Source organism: Phytophthora ramorum (genome assembly GCF_020800215.1).
Source record: "Phytophthora ramorum isolate Pr-102 chromosome Unknown Phyram_PR-102_s0008, whole genome shotgun sequence".
Lineage (NCBI taxonomy): Eukaryota > Oomycota > Peronosporomycetes > Peronosporales > Peronosporaceae > Phytophthora > Phytophthora ramorum.
The window spans coordinates 337,937-362,621 of NW_027150654.1; the positions used below are offsets into that span (position 1 = coordinate 337,937).

The following is a 24,685-nucleotide window of genomic DNA, read 5'->3' on the forward strand; positions in this document are numbered from 1 at the left end:
ATTTGGAAGTTTTCATCAAAGCACGTCATCGTGCACGCGACGCGTGAGTTAGAAGATTTCATGCCTGAACTCGTAGCGTTATCCGTCGACTATTTCAGTGCACTCTTTATCTGTGTGTGCATGTCGACTTCCGGGTCTATCTCTCTATCGATACTGTTCATGGCAGCAGATGTGGGCCAGGCACTTTTGGAGTTTCGAGAAGTGCGTGAACATTCAATAACCGTGCTACAGCTTTTAGAAGACGCGCGTGCATCGCGGACGTCTAAAGACAAGCGCTCCTTTAGGAATTCTGAGACTTCCGAGCTGCTGGCTATCGTCCTAGCCACTGCGAGAAACCCTAGAGCGTATGGGGTGGTCTCATTGAAAGAGGTGCGGCTATGGGGATCTCCTCCTCGTCCGATCACAGACGAGATGCACAAAAGACTGCGGATTCTGGAAGGCTCAGGTGTCTATGGACTTCAACAACGTCACTCATCGGGAAGGCAAAGCCAGTCGCAAAAGGCACCAGAGACTAGTCGGCGCATTCAAGTAATGCCCGACCGCAATTTCCAAGAACCGAGTTATCCAAACCTCGCACTCCAACAAGAAAACAACGAAACTGACTTGATCTCTGAAGGGAGAGGGAAGAGGATAGTATTACAGGGCACACAACTTCTGTTTCATTGCGAGTACCTTGCTCTGGTCGAGTACATCGAGTGCGTCATCCCTCTGATTTACATGGTGTATAAATCCGTACTTTCTCGACTTCCGAATGCAGCCTACTTTCCTGATGCTGGCAATTGGGGCACCACTGCAGTCACCAATTTGCTGGTATTTTCAACGATAGAAGTCGGGTCGTTCATTTTCTTTAACGCGCTTGTGCAGCGGAAGTTTGGCTTTTCTCCGCTCTACCAAGTTGCGTTTGTACTTGAAACGCAGTTTGCTCCGGTGCAGGCAAAATTATTCCTCGAAACGATATTTCTACTGCAATACGAGCTTCAACACTTGGGTGAGAAGCTTCAATTGCTGATATCTTTGGTGACTGGTAACTAAATCGTACTACTATCCCATACTGCTTTGTAGGAGCTGATTTCACATTCCAATTTGAGTGGCTCCGCAGTCAGGCTGCAGTCTGAAGTTGATCTCCAACGATTAGTATCAGAAAGTGGTGAAAGTCTCCACTGTCCCACGTCACGATCCGCTCAGTACTTTTGGAGCCTGGTAAATAGTTCGTCAAGAAAACATATCTCAATGTCGCGTTGTATGACAGTTGAATGAGCAAAGAATCCAATCGTTTCTCTCTCTAGTAGTAAATGCTCCACGTGCGATGGTGCGGCAGGAGATCTTCTTTGTTGTCCTCTCCAATTTGCCATAGCAGCCAATCCAGCTCAATCACCTGAAGATGATGACCTTGGTGTGCCATGTGATTGTGGATCATTTCGACCGCCTGGATGGTTGCAGCGCGGATTTCAAGTTCCATCTGCAGAGCATGAGTTTAGCACAGTGAACCATCTTTACATAAGAAATTGCGTAGAATGTAAATTGCATAAATGAAAAGGACTCACCTCGCTTCCGGCCGGAATCTCACCTTTACTGTCAACCAGTTTAGCGAGATCTGCTGAGTACACCATCACACCTTCCGGTCGAAGCACTTGGGGAACGCGATAGTCAGCTAATGTCAAATACACGTAACAGAGAAAATCATGAGAAAACAGCCTAGCATGCGTTGCCATCATCAGGCCAGTGAGTATCCTACCGAACATGGTCAGCTTGCTTATGTCGTGGAACGAGGCAATGCCAGAGGTTCGACGACCATAAGCAGCCCATACGTCGCCGACCAAAATCTGTGCGCGTTTATAGAAGTGCACCTGCTCGCCCTTGTACACAGCATGGTCTCGGAACCCTGCAACCAGGAAATCAGTCAGGGATCGATGTCCATGCCTGAATTGAAAAGCAAAACAGCAATTCTTACCCGGAAAATTCGCGAGAACAAGCCGAATCGCCTCCACGGCCGAAAAATTAGCTTGCTTAATTAAGTTCATCGCCCGGCCGTCGAAGAAATATTGTAGCACATCGCCCACCTCTCGAATCTTACGCCGTCTTTCATCCAGCTGGGGTGGCGTGAACGGATGAAACCAAGACGCGACAGTCTCATTGGTCACTGTTGCCAAGTTCTCAGCATCCAGCGCATGCGGATCGTTCACCAACGCTGTCTTCAGACCTCTCGCCAAGTGCTCGTATTCCATACTACAAATACCAACCAGCCATGAACTCAACCACCGCATGCATCCAGACACACTGCAATCAAGATGTGGTGCCTACTTTTCCGTGGGCCAGAAGCAAAAGTTGAGGGCGTCCAGCACGAAAACGTATTGGCAGGTCAAGGGTCCGTCCTGTTCCACGTCTTCAAAGTAGTGGAAGTCTCCGCTGTCCCACGTCACAACCCCTTGCTCGTCTCGACTCAACTTCTCACCCTAATACAAATACACAAAATAATTTACCAAGGAGCATTACCCTAGTTTGCAGCCGTTTGTACCAGCTTGGCGGCGAGTCGCTCCACCGCAGTCGAATCGAGGCTCACGTGGGTGGAATGCTGTACTACCCGCGCCGTGGACTCTCTCACCAGCACCGTGGGGTCCATCGCAGCGCCACAGAACGATCGAAACAGCGATCGAGGTCTCAATGGACAACCACGGAATAGTATCATTTGTGTAATAATTGTAAGTACTCTTTTGAAGGGAAAATGGCACTGTTCCTTATATAAGAGTCACTCGCTGGAAATTGTTTAATGGTATTTTTACACTAAATGACTGAGAAAACCGTACCGATTTTCGGAATTATATTCGCCAATATTAGTTAAAGTCAAGTTTGAGTAGCGCAAGATTTTTGTTGAGACGTACCATAGCGATACAATGAGCTAGAGAATGCTCCTGTTTAAGTGCTTGTTTGTCCGCCACTGTTGTAAATCTAGGTCGACCTCCACCATAAACACGAACACTTGCATCATTTGGCCGCCACCTTAAGCGGAAACGCAAGCATATTCAAACAGCGTGGATGCTATACCCTTGAACAACGGTGCTTTATCTCACTAAACACAGGAGACTAGACGTGAAGGAGCATGCAGCTACGCGGAATGAGCCGTTCAAGACAGCTTCTTCGTGAAGGAAAGCGTCCAGAGGCAACATGCCCCCCGTTGTTGTCACGTTGTAGACGTAAGTACGAGTACCACTTTATGGTACAGGTTATAATGCAAAAGCTCTGCAATCAGGCCGAATCCCGGCTTTATACACTCGAAGACCCTCGATCGAAGGTCTTTCGGGTGCACAACGGCGAGCTCACACCAAAAGCCGCGGCCAAAGTGCCTCCTGGACGCGCCGGCATCGACAATCGCGCTCCAATAACTTGCACGTCAGAGCGATTAAGAGGACAGGGGCTCCACCATTTTAAATGTTTAGTGAGTGTCGATACGATGACCAAATTGCAGAAGCATCGAGCGATTATTCGCAGTTAACTTTCTCAGTCATTTATTGTTAATAGTTCCGTGTTTGGTGTGGGCTTAGGTACCAATGCCCCACGTGCGCTATCATAGCAGCACTGCATGTAGTAAAAGCTTGTACAGTTCTGCGTGTCTGAACGATGAAGTCGCCGAAGACCCCGAGAAGATGACCACAAAACACCGCCGACACTAGGTTCGCCGGCACAAATGATTGGTAGCGAACCGAGTTTCGAGTGTATGGAAAGTTGGCAGCGACAGTCTAGCTCACCGCCGTGCGAGCTGTGGTTACCGTTAGTGAGGTAACCAACCAGTCCTCCGCCACTTTCGCAATGGGGAATTTTGTAGCTCAGCAACCGGAGCTCGTACGAAGGCAAATAGAGGATTGGAAAGCCGAGGATCTATCTCGTTGATTTTTACTCCTAAAACCGAGCGCGGCGACTGCCCGCCACCCGGTCTTATCAAGCAATCTGTATGAGCCGTTGGTACAGTTGTGGCTCTTAAAAGTAACATGACAATTCAACGCCACGACGATCTTAGAGAGGGTGGACCCAGTGAGCAGCAGCTCGGGATGTTGCATTTGCCAATGGCAGACTGCCATCGCTTTATTCATCGGGAAGGTATCTCGTATCAATTGGACATCGAGAAGGACACTCGCGACGAACCTCCGACTCGACGTCGTGGCAAATTAAAATTCCGCTGTCTTTTGGTGGTACATAAGGTCAAGGTACAAGTTCAATTCGGCGCGACAGCAGCCAAGGTTATCCGGACTCAGCGCACTATGGTCAATCAGCTCTAAGATGGCGCTGTTGAAGCTCTCTGGAGCGAACGATGAGGTTCCATCGTAGTCGCCTCAGTAATTATGCAGTGGAGGGGAATTGCAGGCCTGACAGTACTTTGATCTAATGGAACTGGTGAAAACGGAGATATTGAGGCAAATAAGTAAGGATGTAGGAACTGCTGTAACATTAGCATACTTTTCTCCGTAGTACATCGATTACCCCTTTGTGTGCTGATGTTGACAGTACCCTTTTGTAGTCTCCCAGACTACCCATTTACAGTAAAATTCAAAAAGGGTACGGTTTTCAAATGTCCCATTGGCTGCACCCTGTGTAATGCTCTGTAGGAACTCAGCTCGGTCAGAAAACTCTCGAGCAGACACGTTTTGGGGAGCTCAGCTCGCGTTTTGTTTTACTGCATAACCTCTGTCCTAAGCGAGGTTGTGTCCTAAGCGAATTCATATTATAGTCAATAACCTTGTTTGGTATCATAATACGTGTACCGGTACTCTACTGGCCGTCACTGACGACGTCAGTGGCGATTCGGCGTGGCCAAGTGGCCATGCAGCAGCGATTGTGGGTCCATGCATAGAGAGGCGGTATCGTCAAATGAGGGTCAGCATTGGTGACCTGTGATGAGGGTCATCATCTGTGACCAACCTCGCCTGTCCTGAATCAGGTACGGATGGCGAGGACTGAAGGAGAGATAATCGTTCTCATGTACGGTATGAGGATCTACATGCATGCGAAGCTACATGCTCTATCCCGGGAAACACCATGGGATCGGCATACCCCTGCAAAATGAAGTACAATATGCATGGATGACCGGCCTTGTACATGCAATTGCGTTCGCCTTTGTGGTAAGGTCGGAGCGTACCATGCATGGTTTGCTTCGAAAGCAGGCGTTCAAAGGGCAGTGCTTTGCTGTTCGACCCCATCTTCTGTTTCCATTCCGTATTTCGTCATCCAGTCCCCAAGGTGTTTTTCTTCAGTGCCAAGACCGACAATGCGCTTGCCTTCTATCCTTCTGGTAGTGTCTGCGCTCACCCTTTTCGCAAGCGGCACCGCCTTATCTGCGGATACTGACAAGGGCGTGATGGTCTCCACGATGGCGTCCCCAGACTCTGGGTTGCTGGATGTGGGGCACAACAGCGGGAAGAGGTTCTTGCGAGTCCACGAAACAGCCAATGAAGACGATGGCAGCGAAGAGAGACTGTCCGGTGCGAACATGTTCAGCACGAAGAAGATCAAGCAGGCGATGGCGGACCCCAACTACGCGAAAACGTTGTTCCGGAGATGGAAGCGTAACGGAGTCGAAGCTGACGGTGCTTTCAACAAGTTGAAAGCGTACAACATTGACAACGACAACGTCTTCCGGCTCTACAAGAATTACTTCACGTGGCTCAAAACACGTCACCCAGTCGGTGTAGTTACGGGCGATAAGAAGATGTTTGATGAGACGAAGCTCAAAAAGGCAATGGGGGATGGTACGTACGCAAATACGTTGTTCGGGCGTTGGAAACGCAATGGACTCGACTCGGACGAAGTCTTCACAAGGTTTCAAAAGATGGGCGTGAAGAAGGACAATAACCTCTACAAGCTCTACACGGATTACTTCGCCTGGCTCCAGATTCACCACCCCATCCCAGGGTCACAAAAAGTTTCGGCCAAAGACTTTTTGTTTGACTCAACGCGGCTCAATCGGGCGATGAAGGACACAACTTTCGCTGAAAAGTTGTTCGCGAAATGGAAAACCAGTGGACTCGACTCGGACCCGGTCTTCGTCAAGTTTCGGGCCTTGGGCTCCAAGAAGGGCGATAATAAGCTCGACAAGCTCTACAGGGATTACTTCAAGTGGCTCGAGATTCATTACCCGACGGCGGGGTAAAGGGCACTCCGTCGCTCATCGGCTTGCACCAGCACACCACTTAGTATCTCTCCATAACGAATTCAATGCAGTTTCTCAATGGTTAGCAATGAATGACTCCCTATCAAGATGATAGACATCGAGGGGTCTCGCCACGGATCTTCCATGAAGAGTCTCTTCATCCCTGGGGCGGCGTTCCTTCTCAGCTAGGGAATTGAGTTAATAATCGCCTGGTGCACCATGTCGAGTTGTGACCCAGCGCATCGTGGTGACATTCGAACTGAATGTGTAACCAGCCGAAGTGAACAAGTTTCTGGCGTCTGCAGGCACGTGACAACTCTTCGACGAGCTACTGAGCAGGAACGACGCGTGAACGTATCCGTGCACTTCCCTAGTGCAGTGACAATCGAGAATGGGCGGGTCTAGCAGCAGACAAGTTACCAAGGGTCATATTCAGGGATTGGTACATGTACATGTAGTAACATCTAGAATAGTACTACACACTAATAATAATTCTCTGAAATAAATTTCAGAGATACATGCACACCATTTTTGACGACTCCAATTTTATACTTCCAGACCGAATTTCGGGAAACTGAAAGTATCATCGAGTTTGTTCGTGTCGCAATCATAGCGCACTTGGTTTTAATGAGGTCCTCTATTTGTGTTTACCTGGAAACTCTAGATCCCTGACAGTCGCTGGGGGCGTCGAAGCCCAATATCTCTGTGGGATTTTAACCCAATGTTGATGTATCGAAGCCGTGGTGAACGGCAGATGAACTTTATGGAAGCAGGAGGGTCACCAAGACCTCCCGCCACGGTGGATCACGATAATCGAGCAACACGAAGGCTCCACCAAGCCCCCCCCCCCCCCCCCCCCCCGTTTAGGTGGGCAGACTTGAACACTTGAGGGTCACCCCGTCCCCCGTGGTTTGGTGCTGGATCGGAATCGCGCCGAGGCACCAGTTCCGTCGCAATGTGGTGGGAAATTTTGATCACAGGAGGGGTCACCATGCCCTCCGCGCCTTGGTACTTAAGCAGCTTGATATAAGTCCTTGCTCTCCTCTTCCAACTGTCCTTTGAAGTCAACACACTTTATCGAAGCAGGCTGAACTGGCTGGGGCACGTGGGAGGATCGCAGATCCGCTGGCACAGCTTCCGGGGGTTAGTACGCGTACCTTGAAAAGTGTCTAGGGCGGTTGCTTTGCAGCTAAGCACATGCCGCGCGGGGACAGGGGGCAGAGGACCCGGCGTCTGGACGAAACATAGTGCACTTGTGTATCGAGTATCTAAGAGCTAGGCAGGTCAAAACAGACTTTAAAACCGACGTTAACTACCGGTAGCCCCTTATGCCAACACAGATGCAACGCATACTATAATGAGCTTGCAGTCTTGCAAGTGTGAGGGTGTATACATGTACTAAAAATAATATAATAGTTTGAGCGCCTACGTTCTAACACGCCTGTAAGATAGATATTGTATTAACCCTTTCGTGAACGCTGGGTCTTCACTCAATTAAAGTATAATATACAAACCAAGATGTTAAGCTGTGAAAGGGGGCATTTTGCCCCCTTTCATAAACCACGGTACTCGCCTTAAAACAGTCCTTTCTGGATAGTGGAAGGAGGATGGGATTTAGGAGGACTAGGTCGCGAAGTTATGATGAAAGGGAGCAAAATGCCCCCTTTCATACGCCACGGTACTACCCCACCTGGCAGCTGGTCATTTTGCTGATTGGTCTAAAAAAAGGTTTCCACCGCTTTTCTGACGATCATGACACTTGAATGGCTGTTCGTCCGACTGGCGTGATGGCATAAGACGGCAGATCTTGAATCAGATCCCGAAAGATATCAGGTCCCACTTGAAATCTATCGGCGTCAGCCATCCGTGTGTGAGAGAGGACAAGAGTGTCCTATATGCTACCGAATTGCATGAAGTAGCGAAGACCGACACCTGCACCAGCGATCGCCGTACTGTTGGCGACCCTGCACAGATAGTTCTCTTTTTCACGAGTGGAGTGTGCGAAGTGCGTAACTTTTCATCACCTACTGTACCAAGCTGGCTGTTCTATCAGTAATATGCTCATGGCTTCAAAACGGCGAGTTATGCATTTATCTTGCTTTAACTATGCAAATAGCGGCAGCTGTTGACGATCGCAATTGACTGTTCAGTCTCAAGAACACCTCCGACGAACATGGAGAGTCATCAGAGTGATAACTTAGGCGAGGCAGCGCCTGGTGACGGCAGTAGCGAGAGCGAGAACCTCGGGCGCTTGCTCGGGCAGCGTCCGGCGGCGGCGGCAGCGAGAACCTTGGGCGCTTGCGTCAGGCAGCGGTTGCTGCAAGCGGCAGTGCTTGAAGCGATGGCAATACTCGGAGCCCTAATGAGAACGCAACTGGAGCTGCTCAACGTGTTGTTGAAGTTGTACCAGCCATGGAGAATGCCGAAGGTGGTCCAGCGTCAGCGCCGAAGCGAAAGCGGGGCAGACCGAAGGGCTCAAAGAATAAGCCAAAGACTACGACCGACAGTGAGCCTGCACGAAAGCGCGCCCGTCCGGCAAAGTCCAAGGCTTCACCGAAGCGCAGCCTTGTGCAGGCACTGGGTCAAGCTCGTGACAATGTGGCTCCCTCGACAGAGAGTGTATCCCTACCAGGAGAAACCTCGGTCGCCGGCGCCCCTACGACATATACTGCTGACAGCGAGGCCAGCGTTCCCTCAGCGCGTACCGGCACCGTTCAACAAACAGATTCACCAGCGACTCCATCAGCTGGAACGCGTCGAAACAGTCTGGCCCGACCACCACCCATTCCGGGATTGTACGCAGACACACTTGTGGCATTTTCACCAGATAAAGAGGGCTGGACAAAACGGAAGAAGACCAAGGACAAGTATGCGTGTGTCGGCAGTGCGTATCTTGTCGGGCGCGTGTGTCGGATCGTCAAAGGAGCGATGTTTCAGGTGCAGTGGCTAGACTCGCAGTATCAGAGAAAAGATGAACACTTAAACCTCAGCATGATTCAGCGCGGGAATGCTAACTACCGATCCCTGCACGGAAGCACTTCGCGAGTAGGCTGGAGCCACCTCTGTGCGGTCGAGGAAGGAGAACAAATTGAAGTGGAGGGGAGCATTGATGACATGGAGGAGTGCGTGGAGTTGTTTGATCCACCGATGGAGCTTTCAACAACGCTAGCGGAGGTGGAAGCCATAAAGAATATGCGTTTCGATCCTGGGGCGCAGAGCAAGAAACCCGAAGACTTGTTCTAGCACTCGGACGGCAGTAGTGAAACATATCTGCTTCCTCAGTTCAAGCATCTATTCGAGCACTCAGCTTCGACAAGCTTCTTCGCGTACATTCCGGTATCGTTTTGGCAGCAAGTTCTTGGAGAAACAAACAGCTACGCCCGTGTGCATGACATTGCACTTGCCGAACCCTTTTCTCTGGATGAGATCATGACATATATCGGGGTGCTGTTCTACATGGAGCTAGTGTATAAAGGTGAGTGCAGTAACTACTGGGGAGAGCAGGTGGAAACTGCAATTTTCGGAGGAAACTTCGTTAGTCTTGATGTCGTCATGCCTATTCGTCGCTTCAAGCAGCTTCGACAATCATTTTGCTTTCAGTGTGTTGAAGTGAACAACGCTAACCACGACCAGGCAGCTAGAATCAGACCACTGCTCAATCTACTCAAGATGACAGGCCCCAAGTATGTTTCTCCTGGGCAAAACTTAGCTCTCGATGAAGCAAGTGTCGCGTGCAGGTCAAAATACGGCAAATCGCTGATTGTGTACAACCCTATGAAGCCAACAGGGAAGTACGATTCCCGCCTCTACATGCTCTGCTGCTCTACCACGTGGATTTCTCTAAACTTTCGGCTACACTGTCAGAGCGATGTGACGGAGCGGCTTGCAAGTGTGACGTCACAAGCGGAGGCTCACGTCCTCAGCGATGAATTAGCAGTATCCTCGTCGATGCGACAGTGTGTACTGGAAGTTGTTCGGCCAGTGTTTGGCACCCGTCGCATTATCAACTCCAACAACTACTACACGTCAGTGAAGCTACTTGATGCTATGCGTCTAAAAGGGCTGTATGGACGTGGGACGGTGAGGAAGTCCAGCGCACACTTTCCAAGACACGTCGTGATTGAGAAGAAGGATTGCACTCGGGGAACCTATGGACAAGCGGTTTCTGCTGATCGCAACACGGTGGTGGCTTCGTGGTACGATAGCGCTATTGTCACTGTGATTTCCAATGCCGATGCTTCAACAGTCACTACTGTGGCTCGCCAAGTTCGCTCTGACAAGCGAACATTTAGCGCCCCATCGTGCATCAAAGAATACAACACAACATGCAGGGCGTCGACAGACTCGACCAAGTACGAGGGAGGTTCTCTCTAGCGGATGGACACTCTTTCAGGAAAATGGTATAAGAAACTGGGCATCGCGCTCGTGGATATCGCGCGCTCTAACGCGTACTTCACGCGCAAGTTGGCACTCAGACCGACTAATGATCGCGACTCCCATCGCGATTTCATCGCCCACCTCAGCTCTGAATTACTGTCTGGAAAATGGAAAGAGGCGCCTAGTGAACGACGCATGTTTTACACCGACGTAGGCTCGTTGGGTGTACCGGCAGAGGTGGACGAATCAATGTCTCCGTCAAGTGCAGTCTGGATCGCTGGAAGACGCGATGTCGACGAATGTCTCGGTAGCCCGCAGAAGAGGTGCTCAGCGGTTTCCTCCAAGCAGCTATATCCAGAATCAAATCGGAAGTGACGGCAGTGTGTAGTGTGCAGGTGGGAGGACAGATACGCCACGGAGGTCACCGACTACTGCGTTCTCCACGCCGTTTGTCTCTGCCAGCACGTGTTCGTGGCCACCAAGTCGTACATGTGTCCGAAGCAGACATGGACGTGCTGGGAGAAGTATCATCGCTTTTATCTTCCACACAAAGCTATTCTCCGCAAAAGGCAAGGTGCGCACGAGCTCATACTTGTACAAGCTCAAACATGAGAGCATGCGTCAACGCAACCTGACCCCAGAACAAGAAGCAACCGCTGGAAACCGTCTAAGTATAGTTCGCCCAATCAACTTGTAATTGGTGTGCGCATTTATCTCGAAGTAAGTATTGAAAATGTTGTATGCACTTTGCTAGAAAGCAAAGTCTACCATGTCATGTTGAAGTGTGTATTTATATGGATTTCACTATTGAAATTGCGCAAATCAGTAAGATTCAAACGACCGGTAAAAGTAAGCGCGCAGCGGCTCGGCTTTCCAGCTGCAGGCAATATCTACCTCGTTGAATAACTCGAAGGAAGAGCGAACGCAGAGAAGCAAGGCTCGCGGTGTCGTGGACAAAGGGAAGCCGTGCATACGATGAAACGCGCCCGAAGCATCTCGGCAAGCTCGCGTTTCACGTATTCCATCGCGACAGGCTCAAACAATACATTGTTCCAAAACACGATCGTGCGAGCTCGTACGGAGGCAAGCGCGATATACAAAGGCCAGTTATATCCTTGCAGTAGAGCTCAGCTCTTTCGTTGACTTGTCGACCATGCAGGCTTCTGGAAATCATCTCGACACCGAGTCTGTAGACGTCCGCACGCACCTCAACACCGATCGCCGTTGACATCTTGGTTACGAGCACAACTTGAGCGGTGACATTCCCAAGACCCGAACTGATATCGAGAAATACGTCGCTTGAATCGACATCACCAAGCTCTCGAAGTAGTATTGTAACACCCGACGGCAGCACTTCTCCAACATTCAAATGGGATCTGCCTCCATCATAACCGACCGCAGCACGCGGTACACCAGCAAACATTGAAGTCCCTGTTTCCTCTGCACTCGATGGCGACAGAACTGGCATGGCAGATGCTGACGGCGCTTCTCCTGCGGGGCCTCCGACGGGGGGTGCCGGTACTTGTTGAACTTCGTGTGGCGATTCCACAGCAGGACGAGCGGTTGGCGCGACTGCCGCTGGTGTCTGTCGTGCTACTGCTCTCGTCTCTTCTCCTGCTGTGCTTGGTCTTGACACCGCAGCTGACTGGCGCGCTTTACGAGGCGGTGCCGCGCCTGGGCGAGTTGTAGTAGTGGCCGTCGCTCCTGCTTGGCGTGATCGACCTGGCGAAGAATGTGCGTCGAGGTTCCGAAGCTGTAGTGTTATTGCTGGAGGGCGACCACGTGGACGGCGCACCTCGGTGAAGAAACTTGACGAGAAACGAGCAATATCTCGTCCCCATGTTCGGGAGAGCGACTGGAGCCTCTGGCGTTGTGTGGATGCTGAATGTCCTGTAGGTCTCATGCGCCGAGCGACGTCCTTCCACGGGATCCGCGTCCCAGCATCAATGTAAGTCCGGGCAATCTGAACGAGCTGCTTGTCAGCGTCGAAACTGAAAGTGGATCGTATGACACCTCAAGATACGCACTACCCGTGATGTGGGTGACCAGCTTGGTTTCAATATTGAAAATGCTCAGAGCCAGTCGTTGCTAACAGGAGTAAACGTCGTACGTGTGCGGGGCTTCAACGAATCGAGTGATGCGTGTGTCATTTTTCTCAGCAACGCTGACGCAATCTCGGACTTAAGTGAGCCTTTTCGCACTTAAACGCGTATATTTCAGTGGTGTGCACCACACCTTGCAAAATATCGAGGGGGTAGGGAAAGAAGAAAGTGATGCGATTGGCCGTTACAAAGGTGGGTGGTGTGCAGGTTGAACTTCTGTCAAAGGGGGCATTTTGCCCGTTTTCGTGGTCGATTTCCTCGCAGGTTTTGACTCGACCATGAAAGGGGTCAAAATGCCCCAGTTTACCACGAAAGGGTTAATACATGTATTTACGATGTGCTCAAAGTTAAGATGCGAAATGAGTTCAATGAGACAATAACTATTCTACAGTATAACAAGCGCTCTATGAAGGTGCCTAGGCCTCGCTGTCGCTCGGCCCCGGTTAACATATTTTTGATAGTATAGGTCAATACATTGAATCGATAAATATGTATATTTGTGAAGTGCCTACCGTATCGCGAATTATGTCTTAGAAAGAAGATTTGGAGCAGCGTGTTGCACGACAGGACAACCTTTGTAACTGGGTTACATGAAGAGTGGCCATCCCTCTTCCGAGTTGGGTACATGGTGTGTCCAACACCACTAACACGTGGATGTGGCTCGCAGACCCATGCATACAATATACAGGAGAAACTATTATTGACTTAGGAGTTGTATTGCAGGACGATTTCAAGGTGACTGTAAGTATATCATACGTTGTTCAAGTCAACCGTATCACAAGTCCGGGAACCAGTGAATACTCCTAGTCCTTCCTCAAGCACAAGGTGCTGCGTGACTCCCGTCACACTTGGTAGCACTTGAAGCCAATCCACGCCTACGCGGGTAGATTAAATATCCTGAATCCTCTGTGGTTTCAAACCCTAAGCCACCATGGACCGAAGTGAGTTTCCTCACGACTCGCAGATCGAGTCCGTTCGGAAGATAGGAGGCATCTTTGGAAGGGATGTCCTCCAGAGCTGGGAGGGGGGGGGGGGGGCAGCAATACGTGCAGAGCAGCTCGGACGTGTAAGCGCTTTCGACACGTACGAGCGAGGGTCAATCGCCCATGTACGTGCGACCCTACAGACTTCTGTGGCTGAAGGTTAACCCCTACGAAGGGAAAGATGGGGGAAACCTTCATTTCTGGGTCCGAAAGGTTGATCTGGCTATGGACGCAGCTTTAGTCTCGGACGAGCGAGTCCGCGTCACTTTCGCTCTCTTCGACCTTAGCGGTCGAGCTACGAGCTGGGCGTACACGCGAGAAGCGACATCGCTTGGACGCTTTGCATCCTGTGCTCAGCTGTGTTAGCAACTTCGAGCCGCCTTCCCCCTGGCAAACTATGAGTAGCGCCAGCCCTCACGCTTCATTGCCTGCAAGCAAGTGAGGCGTCAACTGCATTAGTACATCCAGGGGATGCGGGAGCTGACCACATTCCTGGTGGCAAACCCCCCTTCATGAACACATCAAGATGACGCTGTTCATGGGCGGCCGACAAGTAGACCCAGTGCACACACAGCTGTTTTTGGTTCCGGCTAGCACCCTGAAAGAAGCGATTCAAATCGCTCTTCAGGAGGAGTACAGCTATCGACAGGCTCACATTCCTGCCACTGCGTGGCTTGGGGTCTCCACTCAGGGCGGTCCCCAAAGTAGAGGCCCCTCCATGGTCCTATGCCGATGGATCTGAGCCTTGCTGAGAAGCACGACATCCGTTGCTTCGGCTGTGGTAAGCTGGGGAACATGAAACGTGTGTGCCCCGCGGGAGGAACGACAAAGCGGCTCCCTCCCAAGCCCTTTGATCTTAAGGGTCGCTGGCAAAAGCCGCGACCCCGTGACTAGAGAAATGTCAACCACCAGTTGGGGCGGGGCTCCCTACTCGGGAAGATCTAAACCTTCATGAGAGGTGCGTGAGCGGCACGCACCATGAAGGCTTAGCCGCCGAGAGTCTTTGTATTCTCGAAGCGGAGAAGGGCTGCGAAGGGCTGATTGTCGTACATGCAAATGTAAGGGGATATGATCATCCCATGATAATCTCAATCGATTCTGGGGCGTCAAAGAGCTTTGTACACCGCCGGACGGTCGCTCGTAATAGCGCCAAGTTCACCGATGCTTTGCAATAAAGCAAGGGGAACGGGCAAGTGCTGGTCAGATTGACTGACAGGGCTGTCGTGGAGGTGCCCAAGGTTTTCATAGACCTGTCCATCAAGTTTGAGGACTTTGACTCCACTGAACGATTCCTCGTTCTTGATATGGACAAGAACGACTTGAACCTGGGTATACCATGGCTTGAGAAGCATGAGCCCTGGATAGACTGGCGCGACAAAGGGAGAAGGGAGCACACATGGCCAAGCTATCCAGGGGCTTCCACGTTCACACTTGAGTCACTTAAGGTGGTTGTCCGGTTGTCGGGTAGGCCAATATACTTCCTTCCCCGGAATTCGGAAGACCACTTGCGTGCTACAAGGAAAATCTCTCTCTGTTTATCCATTAAGAACTACGTGCCTATCTATTATCTCGCTTGCGTGTCTCATGATTGCTGACGTCCCTGCACCTCCGATGTACCGTTCTTGTGGTACATGTTGATGTGATCGGTTGATCTGTACCCATGTCAATATGATCGGTCGATCGGAGCCCATGTTGGTCTGATCGGTTGGTCTGAACTCATGTACTCAACATGTGGTACCGCGATCAGATTGTCAAGATCGGAATGATGGTCCTCACATTCACCAGCCGGTCGTCCGACCGTTGATGCTGCCCATCCCGGGTCACAAACCATCCATCCGTACCCATCGACCAATCACCTGGTCGGAAACAATCAATCCATCTCCAAAACTTCTGGTCACTTATCCACAACCACCCCCTGTGCGAGAGGTGATTGTACAGCACTCAACTCTCGCCAGTCTCCAACTTGCCGCATTGCGCCAACTCGCCCGACCGGGTCTGCTTGTGTGCCGTCCACGGCCATCGGGAATCCACCAACGTAATGTCATCCAGCGATCGGTCGTCGGCAACCCGTTCGTCCAACTCATTCGCTTCAAGAACCGCTTTCCCCGACGTAAACGACGCTGAACCTGCGTTACCTCCAGTCGTCTCAGATATTACACGTGCTATCCCGCGGGCATTGCGCCACGGCGCGCTGCGTGGGCTCAGCTGGTATGCTGCGTCACCCTCGGCCGGTATTACACCAGCTGCACGAGCTCCGGCGACCGTCCCCGTTCCGGTATCGATAACCACGTTGTCTCAGACCAATCGCAATACGTTGCAGACGTCACTTGCCACGCTGGACCGAATGCTCGTCCACCTGGGCGACCAGGATGCAATTCTAGGGATATATGCCGACTTGGCACAAGATCACGTCGCCCTTCAGACCCGAACCCACGAACTGGAGCAAGAGCTGGATCGTGTGTACTCGTCGTCGACGACCTTCGTGCAGTCTGCTCAGGAACAGTATTCGACGCTATTTTGCAATCATCAGAGTACGCGTCTCGCGCTAGCTGACGCCCATAGTGCCCTGGCAAATCGACTGGACAACAGCCGCGCTCTCGACACGGCTCGCACATTACTCGCCCCGGAACGCCGATCGCACGACGATGATGTGGTATTCCTCTACGACCGGATCAGTACTCTCGAGCGACAGGTCTCTGATTTGCAAGCGCGGGTGAACTCGCCATCACCTCGAGCGCGATCGAGTCAATCGTCCCGTCTCAGCCGTCGCATAGTGGTCCAGCAGCGGGAGTTGGTGGAGTTGGCTGCATGTTGCGATCGGGTAATCGCAGACCTGCAGCGTTCCCGCGGTGACGTGCAAACATCCGAGTCGAATCGCCACCAACTGGAGACCAGCGTAAGGAACTTCGAAACCCCTCGAGGATCGCCTCGGTGATCTTCAACGTGACATGGACCGCCAACTTTCGGCTACGCACCACTGGTTGGCATGTAGTGACACTGAACGTGACCAGTTCCCCCGTCAGGCATCCGACGCTTCCACGCAACTTCAAGCGATCAGAGATCAGCTCCAACAGGCGACTACTGAACGCAATCAAGCTGCGACCTTGCTACTATTTTCCCGTGCGTATACGCGCTTACCCGTACGTGGCGGCTTTCGCGCTAACGGTGTGTCCCTTTGTTGTCTTCCAGGTTCCACAGTGACTTCTCGGAAAGCTGCCATCGCTCGCTTGGAGAGTCAGGCTGCCCGCCTCCAGGGTGATCGCAATCGCGTGCAGGTACTGCAACTGGAAAATGCCACCTTGCTCGGGGACTTGACCGCTTCTCGCGCTGATTGCGCGGAATTGATTGGTTCACGTGATCGAGCTGTGCGCGAGTGTGAGGCCATCCGCCAACCGTTACAGGGTTGGTCTGCTTTGTCCAACCCAGTGGTAACCCCCAAGTCGACGCCGGAGGCCCACTCCCCCACTTACAACTCAAGACACGGTATCACCACGGAGAGTGAGTAGCACCAGGGGGTTCCGGAGCCCATTGAGATAGAACGCGGTGAACCCCGTCGACGTGTGCATCACGTTGTAGAGTGCAAACTCAACCATCGGCAAACTGGCCGACCTTGTGTGGGGAGATTCCGCACAGACACTGCGCAGAGTGTCTTCGAGCACGCGATTGACGCGCTCTGTCTGGCCGTCCGTCTGCGGGTGGTCGGCCGTGGACAGGAGCAGCCGCGTTCCAAGCAGTTGGGACAGCGTTTTCCAAAACGCAGACGTGAACCTTGGGTCACAGTCAGACACAATAATCTCCGGGAGGGCATGATAGCGGAAGATGCCATCGAGGAACAGCCTTGTGGTCTGTTCCCCGGTGACTGAGTCAGCCACCGGAGCAAGATAGTACATCTTGCACAAACGACAGACAAACACCAGGACGCCGGTATTGCCCTGGGCATCAGCCGGCAGTCCAAAGACGAAGTCGAGACTCATTGACTTCCAGTAGTCTGCAGAGACTGGCAGACTCTGTAAAGGAGCCAAGGCATGACCAGCAGGTTTCACACATTGGAATGTCTCACAGGTCTTCACATACGTGGCGACCCACTTATACATGTGGGCCCACCAGGATACCTGGGAGACCGGCAAGAAGATCTTCTCGCGGCCAAGGTGGCCGCTGGAAGGCGCATCGTACGCCTCCTGAAGTATGTCATACTTCAAATTCTCGTCATTGGGGATGACTATCTGCGGAGGATCGGCCGGGTCCACGCGATAGTGGAGAAGGCCATCGACCCACGCATAGAGATGGAGTCAGGAGCGTTGTCGAGGAGTTAGTATCGCAGGCTTGGCCTTCTTGCCAGCGGTAAAGAACCGCGCGATGGGTGAGAGATTATCATCATCTCGATACGCAAGGCGTATCCGATCGTACAGATTTGTCGTGACCCGACTAATGTGCGGAAGATCATAGTCGGGTTGCCGTGGCAGCGCGTCAGCAAGCAGGTTCAGCTTGCCCGGCTTGTATTCCACGCGGAAGTTGTAGTCCGCCAAGAATGACAGCTAGCGGGTCATCCTCTGAGACAGATGCGGAGAGCTGGTGGTTGTCCTCAAGGACGCGTGGTCTATTAAGATCACGAAGGGTTCAGTGTACCCGGAACTTAACAAGGGCGTACTTTATAGCGGGGAGCTCCTTATGATGAACAGGGTAGTTCCTCTCGGCGGCCTTTAGCTGCCTGGACGGAAACGAGATGACTCGTTCGTGCCCGTCCGCGTCGTACAACAGCAGCGCGCAACCAATGGCATAGTCTGAGGCGTCACAGACAGCGCTGATATACATTGTCTCGTCCGGTAAGGCCAAGCCCGGCGCGCACTGCAAGTTCGTCTTGATGCTTGACCGCATTCTGATGATGGCTTTCCCAGGGCCACTCGACATCCATCTTGCGGAGACCCGACAGGGGTCGTGCCAGCCTGACATACCCCGCTCTATACTTGTGCAGCTTGTTGGCTAGGCCTAACCACTTACGGAGATCCTTTTGCGTCTTGCCATCTTCGGCATGGCTATGGATGAAGATATCGTCAAAGTACGTCTGCGTGAACACACGCAAGGGTCTGAACAATTGTGTGACCAAGCGATTGAAAGTCGCTGGGCCATTTGATAGACCCCGTGTCATCACTAACTATTTCCAGAGCATGTCGCTCGGGATGCTCACCGCTGTGAACGGGATGTCGCGCTCGAGCATCAGGATCCGGTAGTACCCATCCACCAGATCCAGCGCACTATAAAGCTCGCAGTCCGCCATGTTGTTCAACAACACTTCCTTGCGAGGGATGAGTGTCTGAGCGGGCTGCTCAGCTTGTTATAAGCATGAACCAGACGTCACTTCCCGTTCGGCTTGCGAAGGCAGAAGGTGGGCGTCGAGTGCGGAGACTTCGACTCACGCACTATGCCTGCCTTTGCTTTCGCGCGAAGAAGACATCAACGACCTTGCACTGTTCGCGAGGCAGTGACCATTGTCTGGTCACACCACACATTACTTTGTGCCTAAATCCACGGTCAGGTGGGAGTTGGGACGGCGGATCCTTGGACCCTACGTCCGATAAACCCTTCATCAACGGATACACTAAATTATTGGGGCTCTTGAGGATTGCAGAGCCCACGCGTGTCGCGCACTTCTTGCGGAGTTCGTCCAGGACGTTCTCGTTCATAACCGAAGAGGAGTTCAACTCTTCTGGAGAGACCTCCGGCTTCAGGAGCACCATCTCCGCGATTGCCCCGGCCTTCAATTGTGCCAGGAAATCGTCCATCGACATATCTTTGATGTTCAAAAGCTTCGACACCTCAGGCAGGTCTGCCAACGTAGCGGAGCCCGCCTTGACCTTACACCCGGTCTCGCCGTCGAAGAAGTGATAGCATTTTTCAGCCGGCGGTGCCTGAGGAGATCTCTCTCTCTCCTATTTGCTTGTACCGACTCCAGCCTGTTTCAACAGACTCGGCTTACAGCGGCGATGACGTCGTCGATCCCCACCACGGTGTGGTCCTTCGTTACCCACAACCGGTAGTGATGCATGGGGAGGAGTTGGAATTCCCGTTGACTCCGTGTGGCACATTGTTATCCACACTAGAGGTGCTCCCAGCAATCTCAATCCTGGCTACGGTCTTGACCTTGGTCTCATGTGGCCTTGTTTTCCTGGGGGAACGGGAGTCCCCTGGCGCTAACACGGCTGATGAATATACAGCTCTACGGTCAGGAGCGGGGAGGGGGGTGCTAAAGACATTGCAGTTTCCCTCACTGGGCTCGACGTCCTGTCCACCGGCATTGCCTATGGCGGTCCGTTACCTGCCGTGGACTGTGTCACGACACCTGTTGCGGCTCCTGCCGCAACCAATTTCTCTGAGTTGTTTCGACTCGGCTCTGGCGGTAGGTCCGGCTTGGGAGCATGACTCGTCAATGCTCTGTCAGTAGCTGCGGGCCGGCTAGCCCCGATGGCTTTATCGCGCCAGTCTATCCAGGGCTCATGCTTCTCAAGCCATGGTATGCCCAAGATCAAGTCGTACTTGTCCATAGATTAAATATCCTGAATCCTCTGTGGTTTCAAACCCTAAGCCACCATGGACCGAAGTGAGTTTCCTCACGACTCGCAGATCGAGTCCGTTCGGAAGATAGGAGGCATCTTTGGAAGGGATGTCCTCCAGAGCTGGGAGGGGGGGGGGGGGGGGGGGGGGGCAGCAATACGTGCAGAGCAGCTCGGACGTGTAAGCGCTTTCGACACGTACGAGCGAGGGTCAATCGCCCATGTACGTGCGACCCTACAGACTTCTGTGGCTGAAGGTTAACCCCTACGAAGGGAAAGATGGGGGAAACCTTCATTTCTGGGTCCGAAAGGTTGATCTGGCTATGGACGCGGCTCTCGTCTCGGACGAGCGACCCGCTTAGACTACAAGTGCTACCAAGTGTGACGGGAGTCGTACAGCACCTTGTGCTTGAGGAAGGGCTAGAGAGTGTAAGCTCTCGGTGAACGGCAGTTCACGGTTCCCAGCCTAGTGGAACCGACTACGACTTAGACGATAGGTTTAAAGACTGAATATATGTTATAGGTGAGCCAAGCCTGATCCTTACACACTCTAAGTCAACTATAGTAAAAGCTAAACAAGTGCCCAATAGTTGTCTCACCGCCAATCGGTACCACGTACCATGGACATTAAAGAGGGACATCCCATCACTCTTCATGTAACATGGATCATGGATACACGTCGGTGTACCCCGTTACCCCCATGATCTGAAAAATAAATTATCCAACCAATCATCGTCTTATTTGGAAACTTGAGCACTTCTGATTGGGTGAGCGTCGGATTTAGTCTGGTGGCTATGCAGCAACGCACAGTTCCTAAACAGCCTTAGGAGGCGATAGGGGCAGATGAAAAGAAAGGTGTTGGCGCGGAGTCTTCAATCGATGCGAGTGCTGTGGAACGTTGAGATTTATATGACAGTTTGTTAAGGCCATCAGCTGGTCAGTGCGTAATAAAATATTCAATTTCAACTTGCTTGGTCGCCTCGTAACTCGGTCGTGATTGGATCAGAAATGATGCGAAATACCTTAAAATTAAGATTATTCTCTTCTGGTTAGATCAGTACCGCTGGCCGGTAGCATGCCACTTGTGGCCCATGAATTGGTAAACGACGCTACATACAATTCAATCACCCTCCGACATATGGACTGTGTTATGGAGATTCCTCGCGACCCCACGATACTTCTTCGAGGACATCGCGGATTGCGAGACCAACGGAGGCTGCTGTCATCATGGAATGCGTGAGAATCGGGAAACCAGCGGCATGAATGGCAAGAGAAAGGAGGGGTGTCTCGTTATTTTTTTCTCCTTCCTGCATGATTGCATGCATGCGAAGCTCTAAACTTAGGCATTTTCCTGGGAGCCACCACGGGATCGGCAAACCCCGGCAAAATGAAGTACAATATGCATGGATGGCCGGCCTTGTACATGCAATTGCGTGCGCCTTTGTGGTAAGGTCGGAGCATACCATGCATGGTTTGCTTCGAAAGCAGGCGTTCAAAGGGCAGTGCTTTGCTGTTCGACCCCATCTTCTGTTTCCATTCCGTATTTCGTCATCCAGTCCCCAAGGTGTTTTTCTTCAGTGCCAAGACCGACAATGCGCTTGCCTTCTATCCTTCTGGTAGTGTCTGCGCTCACCCTTTTCGCAAGCGGCACCGCCTTATCTGCGGATACTGACAAGGGCGTGATGGTCTCCACGATGGCGTCCCCAGACTCTGGGTTGCTGGATGTGGGGCACAACAGCGGGAAGAGGTTCTTGCGAGTCCACGAAACAGCCAATGAAGACGATGGCAGCGAAGAGAGACTGTCCGGTGCGAACATGTTCAGCACGAAGAAGATCAAGCAGGCGATGGCGGACTCCAACTACGCGAAAACGTTGTTCCGGAGATGGAAGCGTTACGGATTCGGAGGTGACGATGCTTTCAACAAGTTGAAAGCGTACAACATTGACAACGACAACAGCGTATACAAGCTCTACACGAATTACTTCACGTGGCTCGAAACACATCACCCAGTCGGTGTAGTTACGGGCGATAAGAAGATGTTTGATGAGACGAAGCTCAAAAAGGCAATGGGGGATGGTACGTACGCAAACACGTTGTTCGGGCGTTGGAAACGCAATGGACTCGACTCGGACGCCGTCTTCGCAAGGTTTCAGCAAATGGGCGTGAAGAAGGACAATAACCTCTACAAGCTCTACACGGATTACTTCGCCTGGCTCCAGATTCACCACCCCATCCCAGGGTCACAAAAAGTTTCGGCCAAAGACTTTTTGTTTGACTCAACGCGGCTCAATCGGGCGATGAAGGACACAACTTTCGCTGAAAAGTTGTTCGCGAAATGGAAAACCAGTGGACTCGACTCGGACCCGGTCTTCGTCAAGTTTCGGGCCTTGGGCTCCAAGAAGGGCGATAATAAGCTCGACAAGCTCTACAGGGATTACTTCAAGTGGCTCGAGATTCATTACCCGACGGCGGGGTAAAGGGCACTCCGTCGCTCATCGGCTTGCACCAGCACACCACTTAGTATCTCTCCATAACGAATTCAATGCAGTTTCTCAATGGTTAGCAATGCACGACTCCCTATCAAGATGATAGACATCGAGGGGTCTCGCCACGGATCTTCCATGAAGAGTCTCTTCATCCCTGGGGCGGCGTTCCTTCCCATCTTGAACTGCTCGGTGATACTCGTCAGCCGCTACATTCTTCGACGCCAGTACTCGAGTTCTCCCATAGGACCGTCGTCATCAATCGTCTGGTCATTGTTCCCTTCGCCGTCATTCGTCGTGTTTGTCTCCAAGTAGGTCGAGATGACGTCGCACCACTCCTTCAGCACGTCTTCGTAGTGTGCGATCAACTTGGGCGGGTCGGAAGCCTGCAACGCCCTCGTACCATTGACCGCATGACCTGCACTGCTCACGGTCTCCGCAAGGATACTGCGGTCGGGTCTTCTCAGCTCCAGGCCACTGTCCATACTATTGAGCGCCTCCTTGAGGTCGTTGGCGAACTTCTCAGACTCCGTCATGAACTCGTTCTTCAGATCGGAATCTGCTATCCCCCACTCGTCCTTCACCTTCTACAGAACGAGTACATTGACGTCTTCGCAGTGCTGAGCCGAAGGACGAAAAGCGTCAGTGACGACACGAAGCGGCGCATCCAGACTCTGCTTCGGCGGTGGAAGCAGATTGACATCGGCATCACAGAGGCAGCCAACGAAGCCAAAGACAACGTCAAGTACCTGTTCACGCTCGAGAAGTTCATCATCCCGCTGTACAACGGCACACCCAGCTCCATCATCGATACGCTCCCGGCGCTGATGAACTCGATCAAGATGATCCACTCCATCGCGAGATACTACAATACTACCGAGCGGATGGCCAACTTGTTCACGAAGATCACCAACCAAATGATCACCAATTGCAAGCACTGTGTGACGGGGGGGGGGGGGAGACCTACGAAGTCATGTGGGACAAAGACCCGGAAGAGCTCGTGCGGCACCTGGACTCGTGTCTCAAGTTGAACGAAGCCTACCAGCAGCAGTATCGTGTCACCAAAGACAAGCTATTTGCAACACCCAAGGGCAAGCAGTTCGAGTTCAACGAGATGAAGATCTTTGGGAAGTTCAACCTCTTCTGTCGGCGTGTTATGAAGCTGATCGACATGTTCACAACGATTCCACCAGTTCTCGTCGCTGGTTAATAGTGGTGGGTAATCTCTCTATCACGGAAAATAACGTTATTGGGGTTAAAAAGATATTTTTAGCGTTACTTTAATACTGTATGATATTTGCAATATCATGAACATGTTTGGCTATATTTGTGTTTTTGGCATTGTAAATTACTCAGCCCGCCAAAGTCATCTTGTGGCACATTCGCCGACTGCTCTGAGCTTCTTTCTGGCGGTACGCTGTCGCCTCTGTCCGGCGGTTGATCTGCGTCCGGTGCCCGAGCCGGAGGTGGTCACAGGTTCTAAAGCTGAAGACTAGTCATTGTGTACAACGAGATGACCGACCTGGTACGGCATCTGCCACGCCGGGACGATCCCCAGTGCGCAGTGACGCCCAACGGCGCGACATCCCAGCCCATGGACGTCACGGCTCTGCTGTCGGCGGCACCGTCTCGATCAACTCGTACGGCCGTCACTTGAGTGACTCGTACCGTGACCTGAACCCTGCTTACTTCCACATCGCCGCTGTGATCCTGCTGGGCAGCCTGAATTCGATCTTCATCGTTGATGTCACGGCCGGTTCGGAGGTTTTAAGATGTGCCGTGTTCCTAGAAGAGGATGCCCAGACGGCTTGGAGGAACAACCGTAGAGCTCGGCTGCTAAGAGCACCATGTACGCCAAGACTCGTCGTCTCTCGTGGATTTTCGAGACGTACACTGATGGACCTCTGGTGCCTTCGGGCTCGTACACGACGGGTGCTTATTACTACTACCTGCTTGAGATGGACGACGCTGGAGCCATCATTGATGGTGAGTGGGTGTACGACTCGGACGACGACCACCTGGACTTCCGGTGCTTCCCGAAGGCCAAGCCTGC

At 52.0% G+C, this 24,685-nt stretch overlaps 5 protein-coding genes across 5 annotated transcripts; 3 read left to right on the plus strand and 2 right to left on the minus strand.

The window, feature by feature from the left end:
* Positions 1-1,282: 1,282 nt before the first annotated feature.
* On the minus strand, positions 1,283-2,620 carry KRP23_9155 (Queuosine salvage protein; the record flags this gene model as incomplete). Its single annotated transcript, XM_067894683.1, has 6 exons — positions 1,283-1,459; positions 1,545-1,651; positions 1,736-1,882; positions 1,952-2,226; positions 2,302-2,453; positions 2,516-2,620. 6 exons carry the CDS (start codon positions 2,618-2,620, stop codon positions 1,283-1,285), a joined length of 963 nt encoding a protein of 320 aa, XP_067742332.1.
* A 2,448-nt stretch (positions 2,621-5,068) lies between these two features.
* KRP23_9156 (RxLR effector protein SFI6) lies at positions 5,069-6,139 on the plus strand (the record flags this gene model as incomplete). The annotated part of the gene is made up of 1 exon (XM_067895891.1): positions 5,069-6,139. The coding sequence occupies one exon, from the start codon at positions 5,069-5,071 to the stop codon at positions 6,137-6,139; it is 1,071 nt and encodes a 356-aa protein (XP_067742333.1).
* A 15,413-nt stretch (positions 6,140-21,552) lies between these two features.
* Positions 21,553-22,626, plus strand: KRP23_9157 (RxLR effector protein SFI6; the record flags this gene model as incomplete). The annotated part of the gene is made up of 1 exon (XM_067895892.1): positions 21,553-22,626. One exon carries the CDS (start codon positions 21,553-21,555, stop codon positions 22,624-22,626), a length of 1,074 nt encoding a protein of 357 aa, XP_067742334.1.
* A 215-nt stretch (positions 22,627-22,841) lies between these two features.
* Positions 22,842-23,168, minus strand: KRP23_9158 (uncharacterized protein; the record flags this gene model as incomplete). Its single annotated transcript, XM_067894685.1, has 1 exon — positions 22,842-23,168. The coding sequence occupies one exon, from the start codon at positions 23,166-23,168 to the stop codon at positions 22,842-22,844; it is 327 nt and encodes a 108-aa protein (XP_067742335.1).
* A 437-nt stretch (positions 23,169-23,605) lies between these two features.
* Positions 23,606-23,842, plus strand: KRP23_9159 (Dynein gamma chain, flagellar outer arm; the record flags this gene model as incomplete). Its single annotated transcript, XM_067894686.1, has 1 exon — positions 23,606-23,842. The coding sequence occupies one exon, from the start codon at positions 23,606-23,608 to the stop codon at positions 23,840-23,842; it is 237 nt and encodes a 78-aa protein (XP_067742336.1).
* Between the last annotated feature and the right edge of the window lie 843 nt (positions 23,843-24,685).